The sequence below is a fragment of the Mercenaria mercenaria genome, chromosome 1 (genome assembly GCF_021730395.1).
Source record: "Mercenaria mercenaria strain notata chromosome 1, MADL_Memer_1, whole genome shotgun sequence".
Taxonomy (NCBI): Eukaryota; Metazoa; Mollusca; class Bivalvia; order Venerida; family Veneridae; genus Mercenaria; species Mercenaria mercenaria.
This window is the reverse complement of record NC_069361.1, coordinates 12,705,102-12,716,720: the sequence shown is the minus strand read 5'-3', so window position 1 is coordinate 12,716,720 and position 11,619 is coordinate 12,705,102. Positions and strand designations below refer to the sequence as shown.

Below are 11,619 nucleotides of genomic sequence, written 5' to 3'. Positions count from 1 at the left end.
GCTACGTGGCAAAGAAGAATTAGACTGGTAGACTATCAAAATTATGTTAAGCAAAATCTAGTTGTGACCCAGAGAGATGTATTTGTAACTATAAATATTATCACATAAAAACTGTTTTGTTTTGTCAATAAACCATTGTAATTTTGTTAATAAAACTGTTCTGTCTGCTAACTATCACTTCACCAATTGTATCAAAGTAAGTAAAACTTAGGCCTAAAAAAAAAATCTTTGTTTCCGGTAACATGCTCAAAAAAATTAGGGTAGGTAGGTCGGAAATTTTTTTTTTTTTGGAATTTTTTTTATTAAGGGAGACTTTTCGGAAATTATTTTTTTGTCAAAAAATGATTACAAATAAGGGGGTTATGCCTTTAGAGCATCAGTAAGTTGATTTCTAACATCACTGGCCATGTTTAAAGCATAAAAAGTGCAGTGTTGCATCTTTTTGTTAAAAAGTTGAAAAAAATATTCTGCAAGGCCATAAAAACATTTAGGGTCGGGCCAAAAATTTAGGGTAGGCCGGGATACCGGAAACAAACAATTTTTTTTTACGCCTTAATGTAAGAATAAGCTTACATTCTTTAACATAGAAACATAATTGTTTAGGTAAAAAAAATAGAAAACATTCTTATTGCCCATTATTGCCCACTTCAGTCATTTTTAGGAGTATTGCCAAACCCGGGTTTTCCCGGATGGGTTTACCCGCCCTGGGCGGGTAGTCGCCAACCCTGAAGATATGACTACCGGTACATTCATGGAAACGAAATACCCCCGGTATATCTTAAATTTACGGACTTAAGTGTAGCTCAACACCCACTGACATAGAGATACTGGGGAAGAGTTTATATAGATTGTGTATTTTGGAAAAAAAATGGTAGGGAAGATGCATTACTTTATACTGAGGTTTAAAAAATCCATGAAAATGTTCAAATTGATGAGAAATAGGTGATTATAATGATGTATCAGTATTTAGCGGATCGACTAGACCTTTGTAATGCAGAAGAATAAATGCATAAACATCTTATTCTTTAATATTTTTGATCTAACTTTTAACCCTTATCATGCTGGACATGACCGATTCTGCTTTTACAAACTGTAGATAATGGTCAGCCTGCACATCCATGCAGTCTGATCAAGATCTGCACTGTTCGCCTTTCAGTCAATATCTTTTTGGTAAGCACCCCTTTTAAAAGTTAATGGTATTGTCCAAATTGAAAGATGGACAAGTTCATTATAGAAATTTAGCAGGGTCAGGGTTAACATTAGCACAACAATCCACTTCATAGACAATCTTAGATAATACAGCATATAACCCAGACTGATCTATCTGTGTGCAGTTTGGAAAGGATTGAAGGTTGCACATGTTGGAGCGAATTCATTGTTTTAGATTAGTGTTTAATCCATGGATAGGTTAGCATTGATGAGAATTATGTGGTTTTGACTGAGGTTACCTTTTATATGATATATCAATAAGCTGATTCACAGTGTAAATGGGAAGAATAAAATAATTTAACTTTATGTATTAACTTTAAGTTAATGTAACTTTACTGAAATTCCATAGTAACTGTTGTCTTAGTTGTCTTCTGAAATTGTCAAAAGAATTGAATGAACTCATTTCTACTCTGTTCTCTGTTTGCCTTAAGTGTCCACAGCAGATGCTGAGGTAGGGACCGAGACTGCTGATGATCATTGTAGTCACTTAATAGAATACTAGCAGATGGAGTAGACAATGCATAAAAGTCTTTTTACAATATTTGCATTTGCAAAAAAATGTCTTAATTTTATTGTTGTCTTATTTATTTCAGATGTGTGTTTATATGTGTTTTAAAGACATGTAATGTCAGGATACACATGTACAAGTCCAAGGTGTGGTGTTGAAGACTCCGAGTGTTCTATCAGTTATCTCCCCTGTGAAACTCTTCTACAAGTATTCTCCTACCTGCCAGCAAAGGATATTGTAGCTTGTATAGGTAACTGAATAAAGTAATATATACCGGTATATGTGATAACTTTCGTATGTTATGGATTTTATTTTTGTTGAGCCCGCTTGCGGAAGCGAAGACATACCCCAGGTTCTTATCTCAAAGGTCATGTCAGATCTTGTCCGGCCCATAACTTTGACATGCATTGAGGAATCTTGTTTATATTAAATTTAGCATGAATGTTTAACTCACTGAGATGGACTCTATCTCAAAGGTCAAGGTCATAGTTAGGGGTCAAAGGGTGGGCTCGACATGTTGCCATTGGGCATATAGTTATGGAAATTAGCCCAGTCTACGGGTGAATTAATCTTTTGCATGTGTTATAAGGTAGCTATAGTAGAGGATAAAAACAATTTTTAAGATTATTTACTGCAATTTTTAAGATTATTTACTGCAGTTGCATGCTTGCTTGGTTATTATATATTTCTGAAGTGGTATTTGATAAATCTTTAATTTGTGTTGACAGCTGTAGCACAGTTTCATTAGGATTACAGTACCTGACAATTTAGGAATACTGGTAAACTCACTAAAAGCTGGCCTTCTTTATGCTTTATATTAAATGATTATATTAAATTTTTTTTCTCACACTAGCACTCTAAAGTTTAGCTAAAAACTGTGACCTCGCATTGTGGTTGTGGTGTGTGACTTGAGTTCCAGTTGCACTCACTTCATAATGAAAATCCTACTTACACTGCCCGCAAGAGCAAAAGTTAAAACTACCGGTAAATAAATCTGCCATTCTGTTTCTACAGTTTTTATGCCCCCGTTGAAGAATAGGTGTATATTGTTTCTGTCGGTAGACCATTTGGTTTCTGATCAATAACTAGAGAATACTTGGCCTGACAGTGGTCAAACTAATCATGGACGATTGCCTATGGTCAGTAGATGATATTTATCGTTTTTGAGGGAGGTCATGCAGTAGGTCAATGGTCAGTTAAACAATGGCCTTTAGGCTGAAAACAGTTTCCACACAATAACTATATAATGAATTCTTTGGCCTAAAGTCATTAAGTTTAATAGGAAGATTAACTGTAGTCAGAAGAAGGCCCCTATCATTTTGGGGGTCAGCAGGCCAATGGTCAAGATCACAGTGAAAGCTTTGGCTGTCAGACTTCATAGTTGACTGTAGTCAGTAGATGACCCCTGTTTTTAGGTCATTTTGCCAAAGTTCAAGGTTACAGCATAAAATATTACATACTCACAGGCACTTGGCTCTGACAGGCAATCATGGCAGCATATATGTATTACAAACAGCTGCTGTTTTTATTGTGGTTTGGCTATTTAGAGATTGTATACAAATTACAATGTACCTTTAGGCGTGACTTTGCTACATAATGTTTGTATGTATATTCCTTCAGGGACATGTAAATACTGGTGTGAAGTAATCAACAACAGTGAAAGTCTGTGGAAGATACAGTGCCTTACTCTTAATAACAGTAACCAGTGTATACAGGCTGACAAAAGGGCTGGTCACACCTGGAAAGTAAGATATCCCATCCATCTGTTATTCCACGGTCTTTTTATTGATTTAATTAAACATGCAGACACATTATTTATTCATAAAGGAATCTGTGTATAAGGCAGTTTATCTCTACATTGTTTCTACAGTTCCAATGCAATTAAACTCTGTCATGCTGTGTAACAAGCAGTATATTTTCCATCGATATCTTCAGTTCTTCAGTAATTCAATATAAGGAAATATTGGGTTATTTCAGGAAATATTCAAGAAGAATTATGGTGCAAATGGTATAAAGAATCTCTGGAAACAAGGAATATTTAGCAATCTGAAAAGTTACAGAGAACTACCAGACAGACCATTCTGTAGGCTTGACACTGATAGCTGGGGACAGATTTTAGAGTGGGAACTGGAAAGGTCTTGATACAGGAAGTTATTCTAAAGAACACTGGGTCAGTTTTCCATATCATTTGGAATACATCTACTTTAGAATTTTGTGTTAATGTAAATAGGGAAAAAATCTCTGCAATTGTCGATTCTTCTTACTAAACTAAAGAGTTCTGTTTGTTAATTTAAGTTAGAGATCACAGGTTAAGAGCCTTCATTATTGCATTTACCAAGAACTTATATGTTTTTGCCATTGTTAAGTCTTAAGCTCGCTTAGAATAGTATACTATAGAGCTGTGATAACACTGTTTTCTTTTAATTTTCCCTGTGATACCAAATTTTGTAAATCTGTTAATCATTTATATGGTAAGTGTTATTTTTATAAAAACCTTTTGTAAGGTATTTTGAAATTTAGACTTCGAAAGTCATAGTTTTTTTTTTTACATTTTTTGCATTTGCCAAAAAAAAAGAAATTTAATTGCCAAAATGGTGTCATGTAGAGCCATGCACATTTTAACTGTATATGTTACTGTTGTATTCACACTTACAAGTTTTGTAAGATCCCACAATGAAGAGAACTTGTATCAAGCAAAAGACAATTTACCTACGATGGGTCCAGCTAAATCTGTGCGCTATCTGCTGTATGATGTAAACCCTGGAGAGGGGTTCAATCTACGTAGAGATGTATACATGAGAGTTGCCAATCTTGTAAAGTTCCTAAATGAAGATGAACCATGGATATTGGTGTTACCTCCATGGGGAAGGCTTTATCATTGGCAGACAACGCATCTTTCAGCACAGACAAAAGTACAGTGGAAATATTTCTTTGATGTAAATAGTCTGGCATTACATGTTCCAGTGATAGAGTTTGAAGATTATTTGAAAGCTGTAGGTAAACCAGAGATTGATGAAGTTTATTATTTACAAAGATACAAGGAAGGTTGGACTAAATGGGAAGAAAAGATAGATATTCGTGAGTGTGTTGATCCACCTAGGTACCAGAAGGACAGCGACGGTAAATGGCGTGGACAGTTTTTTGGCTATGAAGAAGTGTATGCCAAAAAGTTTGAGTGCATGTCTTCTCAAGCATATCTGTTGACATTTAAACCATTCCTAATGAAAAACACAACAGGAAGGTCAGTGTTCCTTGATAGAGCTGAAAATATGATACACGGACAGTACAGTGAGTGGTCCCGAGAGTGGTGGACAGCCCGACGTAGCATGGTCTTCTCGAAACATCTCAGGGATGTTGCAGATAAATTCAGACAAGAAAAACTAGATTCCAATGATAAAGATGACAAAACAGAACTTGAAGTGTGGACTCAGATGAAACGAAAGCATGGGGATGCAAAAGGTGGTCCTTATGTTGCAATTCATCTTCGTAGAAAAGACTATCTGTATTCTCATGCAAAGGAAGTGCCTAGTTTAGAAAATGCTGCCAAAATAGCCAAAACTTTCTTGAAGAAGTACAAACTGAAAAAGTTATTTTTAGCTACAGATGCAAATGGTGATGATTTAACACATTTTGAAAAGATGATGAAAGGCTATGAAGTATACTACCATAAAGTTTTTTACCCAGAAATGACAGAGTATTTTGATGGCGCAACTGCAATAATGGATCAGTGGATATGTGCTCATGCACGAGTTTTCATTGGAAGTCATGTTTCAACTTTTACATTCCGTATCCATGAGGAAAGAGAGATTCTAGGATTTGATCAGGAGACGACATTTAATAGGTTTTGTGGAGATGATGAGCCAAAAGATTGTGAGCAGCCTACAAAATGGAAAATCATTTATTAACTGTAAAGGCCTGGTTTAGTTACCAAGCAATTTTTGTTTTCATTATGACAGGATTGTAGTGCATAGATACTGTTATCAAGCTCCAGTACAGATTTATCAGTATGTTCACCACATAATATATCTCTGGGTAAAACATGTGGAAAAAATATGAGAACTCTTCTATTTCAGTAAGAATAAACTGTCACAATACATGGTTGAAGGGAACACTTAATTTTAAAAACTTTGAAATTATTTGTCTGATAGGTAATAGATCATGGTCTGAATTGTTCACTATTCATTCTGTAATTTTTCTTTGAACACCCTTTTGAAGAATAAATGGTACGTCCAAAATTGAATGATGGACCAGTCCATTTAAGAGATAATTTAGCAGGGTAAAGCTGCCAAGATCCAGGGACCTCCTATTTACTTAGTATGTAAATCAGCATCATACAGTTTTGTGATCTTGTGTAATTTTGAGACTCAAGTATCGCTATTTATCTCTTATCTTGTGATGTATTATTGATGAAATGCAAGTTTGATTCATGGTTAACGTAATTTAACCGAAAAGTGTAGAAAAGTAATCCATTTTCCAGGATTGTAAATGTAAAATCTGTATAATATTTCAAGAAATGCACTTTATTACACAGTGTTGTACCGGTATTACACTTTGTTTATATACCACCCTTCTATTACTTGTAGGAACTACACTAGCTGTCAGTGCTTTTTTTCAAAAGTAAGCATTTTACAAATTTTAGCTCGACTATTCAAGAATAGTAGAGCTATTGGACTCACCCATGGGTTGGCATCCGCGTCCGCATCCGCGTTGGCATCCCAATAACTCTGTTTTGCTTTTTTACAAAATTATGCCCCTTTTTCGACTTAGAAATTCTTGGTTAAGGTTTTGTATGTAAGCAATTCTTGGTTAAGGTTTTGTATGTAAGCTGGTATCTCAGTAACCACTTGTGGGAATGGATTGAAACTCCACACACTTATTCACTGTGATAAACTGACCTACATTGCACAGGTTCCATAACTCTGTTTTGCTTTTTGACAAAATATGCCCCCTTTTCGACTTAGAAATTGTTGGTTAAGGTTTTGTATGTAAGCTGGTATCTCAGTAACCACTTGTGGGAATGGATTGAAACTTCACACACTTGTTCATTGTGATAAAATGACCTACATTGCACAGGTTCCATAGCTCTGTTTTGCTTTTTTACAAAATTATGCCCCTTTTTCGACTTTTTGAAACTTCACACACTTGTTCACTATCATGATCTGTCCCATAACTCTACTTTGCATTTTTTTCAAAATTATGCCCCTTTTTCGACTTAGCAGTTTTTGGTTAAGTTTTTGTATGTAAGCTGGTATTTCAATATCCACTTATAAATGGGAAAGGATTGAAACTTCACGCACTTTTTCACTTTATGAGCTGATAAGCACTATGAAGGTTCCATAACCCTTTCTCCCATTTTTACAAAATTATGCTTTTTTCGACTTTTGTATTCATTTAGTTGACAAGGCTGTTGAATAGTCAAGCGTTGCTGTCCTCCGACAGCTCTTGTTATCCAAATGGTCATTTCTGTGTCAAATATTTGTACTTTAGACCTGGGCCCAGCTGTTCGAAACTTTAACAAGCTGTTAAATTAACAGCCGGTTAAATTTTGATTCAAAATACTATTTTTGTTGGGACACACCAGTTTGATGTTTTGGTTTTATTGTAAAGACTTTTCAGTGTTCAGAATTCTTAACTCATACATTTGTTTTTCTAAGTTTTCTAAAATGTCGAAAAATAACCCTAAAAGTTAATCAACCATAAGCTTAATCACCTGTTAAAGTTTCGAACAACTGGGCCCAGTTTGTATCTAATCTTAATCGCTAGTTCAGAATGTTAATTGTGTGGCATTCAGCTGACAAAAGAGGCTCTTTCTGTATTATGTTATCATATAAGTAATGTTTCAATGCAAACAGTGAAGTAAGTGGTTTTAAGACAACATTAAACACCATCAATATTTTATAAATGTCATATTAACATAATCAGTACATTTTTTAAAATTAATTTTCACAAATCCTAGTCTAGACATTTACATTTGTTGTTTTTTTTAATGCAAGTTTTAATTTATGTTTAGAATTCAGGTATGTGATATATAGATGCAAATGGCACATTGTTAAATGTCATATGGTATGAAGTGTCATAATTGATATACATGTACATCAAGGTGTGTGTTTTTGAGCATTTTTTTTTTGTATTAAGTTTTTATACTTTAATTTGTTTAGTTTGACACTAACATTGCTTTTACTGCCAGTTTTAATATCTACTTGTATAAGTAAACATATATATATGTGTGTTGTACATTAACATAACATGTATGTGATGTGACTTACTGTATATCTATGCAATAACATTTTATATCCAAATAACCAATCTTATTGACAACTCATTTTTCATATTTTGATTCTGTAGTATGCTAGATATTTATACAAGTTTCATTTCTTAATATTTTATCAGATATGTGGTACTCAATGGATAACTAAAATGTCTTGTAGAACAACATCCAGGTAAAACTAACAGATGTGGTCATTTCTAATACTTTTGCAACCTTGATCAATAGGAATATTAGTAAAGACATTTGAGGGGCTTGTATGGTTGGCTAGTTAAGGTTGCTGACTTGGAATCGCTAGCTCCTGCCATGTTGGCTAGAAACCTAGCTTGGGATGTAGAATTCTGTCATGTTACGAAGCCATCCGGCTGGCTTACAGATTGATGCTTCTAGCCAGATCCAAGCTCATGTTCTTGGGGTCTTCCTTCATGGTCAAAAGCTGGAAACCTATAATTGTGTTGGTTAAACACAATAAAAAAGAAAAAAAGAGAGGCATTCAGTTCTCCATATGATATGAAATAGACCAATCAAAAACATACCATTTATAATTTTTTGCTAATCATTATCTTAACGTTTTATATTGTCTCCTCATACTAAAATGTCTGAAGTCCCATGTTTATTAATTGACAAACAATTGGGTATATGGTGTTACATTTAACTTTGTTTGTTATAGTGCCAGTACAAAACTGGTCACCATTGTTAGATAATATATGTGCTTTGTTGTTGTTATTTCAAAATTTTCAATATTATTGCAAAATATATTGTTGTTTTCTTCTGTTTTAAGTTTTTTACCTAGCTATTCGAGTTTAACTGTATGATAATTACATATTGTTTTTTCCATTCACCCAACGTATTCATGCATTGTATGTTTTGTTGATTCTATATTGTTCTTATCTTATGTGTTTTGACAATTAGTTAAGATTTCTGATGTTGAGCAATATTGCATATTGTAATTAAAAAAAATAAATACCAACCATTCAGCTCATTTGTAATTTAGAAAAAGGACCTTCTTTTTGCATTCTGTGTTTGGCAGTTATTTGGATTTGGGTCATGTAATGGAATTTTTCAAAGATTATTCATTTACACTAATTCTTTTTTGCATTCTATGCTTGGCGGTTATTTGGAGGTCACGTAATGGAACTTTTCAAAGATTGTTCATTTACACTAATTCTTTTTTGCATTCTATGCTTGGCGGTTATTTGGAGGTCACGTAATGGAATTTTTCAAAGATTATTTTTACACTGTTGCTTTTTTGCATTCTACGCTTGGCGGTTATTTGGAGGTCACGTAATGGAATTTTTCAAAGATTGTTCATTTGCACTAATTCTTTTTTGCATTCTAAGCTTGGCAGTTATTTGGAGGTCGTGTAATGGATTTTTACAAAGATATACTTTTTTGCATTCTATGCGTCGCTTATTTTTAAAAAAAAAAAATAGAAAAAGTTCGCGATTTTCTGGCACAACCCTCGTAGCCCACTTTACAGCTACAAGCAGTTTTTAAGACTTGCCAACAAGTTCATGTTAATACATATCAAATTGAGGTAGACAAGGTCCCAAGTAGTGGGTCCCTTGTGCGAAGAAAATATTAGAACTGTTATAATTTGTTAAAAGATAAATAATCTTATGAAATGTCAACATTTTTGATATGTCATGTAGTTTATACTAATTTGAGCCGCGCCATGAGAAAACCAACATAGAGGCTTTGCGACCAGCATGGATCCAGACCAGCCTGCGCATCCATGCAGTCTGGTCAGGATCCATGCTGTTCTCTTTCAAAGCCTACTGCAATTAGAGAAACTGTTAGCAAACAGCATGGATCCTGACCAGGCTGATCTGGATCCATGCCGGTGGCAAAGCCACTATGTTAGTTTTCTCCTGGCGCGGCTCATTAATATTAGCTTGATTGATGAAAGGTTCAAACTTATTTGAACAATCAGCTGTTACTGCATGACATTTATTATGAAAGCAACTCTATATGCAAACTTAAAGGCACTCGCTACAGTTTTTCCGGACGGGTCGATATTTACCCCAACACCATGCCAATTTGGTTGTGTTTCTAATCAATGTAGTTCATTGCAGAGTTGGAGCGGTCTTCTGCGCATGCCCAAAAGTTATTATCTAGTGTCGCGTGCAGCAAAAATTCGCAAATTATTGTATGTTCCCATGCATTTAATGTATAATATACTGACTAGAGGTTAGTATCACCATGGTTACAAAATATATACATTTAAAGTACTTTTAGTTCAAATTGCTTCAATCCGACATATACTGGAGTCTGTAATTTATACCAGCGCTCCAACTCTGCATTGAGTTACAGCTGTTTCTAATCCCGTAGCGTACCCAAACCGTACATCCGTATTCGTAAACTATAGGTTTTGTTCGGAGAAAGGCGGAAACTTAAATCGTTCTATGACATCAAAATGCTTCAGAAACACCTTAAAATCAGCTTATTAAGAAATCTGCCATTTGATATATCTCTAGGTCATTTGCTCAAACACTGAAAGAGTATTTCGTACCAACCTGCGTTGTATAAATGCCCACCACACCCCACCTCGTTGTAATTTGATTTAAGCGAAATCTAATATGGTGACCTATCAATTTTCTTTTTGTTTTAGATTACGTTGACATAACCAAAGGTTTGTGCAGCGTTTGATTAAATTCTAGCTATTAAGTGAAACTCGATAAAATAGCAGAAGTACCAACTTAAAACTGACAAAAATATGCAAAAATAGCTCTTGGGTCTGCTGAACAAGTATTCCTTTCTTTACAAAATCATTTTCTTTTGATTTCTCTGAGCATGTTTCAAATAGATATATTGTTTTCCGTTATAAAAATGCTAAGATATCAAATTTATGCTGATTATTGTACTTACTGAAATATATTCTAGGATTATAGAAATTTTGAAAAATGTTAAAAATAGCACCATATCTAGGGGCAAATTAAATTGAAACAAAGCTGGTGACCTAGTATTTTTATTTCATTCTTCAATACATCATAACATGATCTTTTAATACAAAACATTTCATCAAAATCTATTATTCAGAAAAAAAATTATAAAACTGTAGCTAGTGTCCTTAATTTATGTATTCAGTAAAGTAAAATACATTTTTTGAGGATTTTTATACATTTAAAGTAAATATCTAAAAGATAAAACATTTTAGTGGAAGAAGGCCATTGGATATCTTTGAAGGAAAATTAATTATACCTTGTTGTAAGTCAAGTGTAAACATTGTAAGAATCTGAGATATGAGTGTACCTAAAATGCTTTCACTTAGAATAAATGTTGTTTTGTTCATTTGGATAATTCACTTATATATGATGTGTTGATGGTTTGGTATTTTCTGATGTCACTATTTGAAAATAAAATATTGAAAATGAAAAAGTGCAAAGTATTATATTAGCTCACCAGAGCCGAAGGCACATGATGAGCTATAACGGATCGATGAATGTCTGTCATCAGTCTGTTCACATTTAGTTTGTTTACACTCTAGCATCCACAATTCTGAGGCAATCTTAATCCAATTTGGTCACAATGTTTGTGGTCACAAGGCCTCAAATGTGTTCGATTATGGGCTAGATCGGATCAGTTTGTACAGAGTTATGTGCCCTTGATTGACAAAATTTGCTATATTTCACTTTGT

General features: G+C 34.2%; 2 protein-coding genes across 2 annotated transcripts; both read left to right on the top strand.

The window, feature by feature from the left end:
• The first annotated feature begins 1,834 nt into the window (after window positions 1–1,834).
• Window positions 1,835–3,873, top strand: LOC123544954 (F-box only protein 48-like). Its single transcript, XM_045331133.2, has 3 exons — window positions 1,835–1,967; window positions 3,338–3,462; window positions 3,695–3,873. Exons 1-3 carry the CDS (start codon window positions 1,835–1,837, stop codon window positions 3,857–3,859), a joined length of 423 nt encoding a protein of 140 aa, XP_045187068.2. The 3' UTR covers window positions 3,860–3,873.
• Window positions 3,874–4,299: 426 nt separating this feature from the next.
• Window positions 4,300–11,360, top strand: LOC123544952 (GDP-fucose protein O-fucosyltransferase 2-like). The gene is made up of 2 exons (XM_053539993.1): window positions 4,300–9,105; window positions 9,185–11,360. Exon 1 carries the CDS (start codon window positions 4,309–4,311, stop codon window positions 5,620–5,622), a length of 1,314 nt encoding a protein of 437 aa, XP_053395968.1. The 5' UTR covers window positions 4,300–4,308; the 3' UTR covers window positions 5,623–9,105; window positions 9,185–11,360.
• The last annotated feature ends 259 nt before the right edge of the window (window positions 11,361–11,619 follow it).

What these genes read in the sequence shown, in the direction of transcription:
- LOC123544954 (XM_045331133.2), top strand. Translation starts at nt 1,835, where the DNA reads ATGTCAGGATACACATGTACAAGTCCAAGGTGTGGTGTTGAAGACTCC. An exon ending in GGATATTGTAGCTTGTATAG is followed by an intron (nt 1,968 to 3,337) that starts GTAACTGAATAA and finishes ATATTCCTTCAG; the next exon opens with GGACATGTAAATACTGGTGT. An exon ending in GGGCTGGTCACACCTGGAAA is followed by an intron (nt 3,463 to 3,694) that starts GTAAGATATCCC and finishes GGGTTATTTCAG; the next exon opens with GAAATATTCAAGAAGAATTA.
- LOC123544952 (XM_053539993.1), top strand. Translation starts at nt 4,309, where the DNA reads ATGGTGTCATGTAGAGCCATGCACATTTTAACTGTATATGTTACTGTT.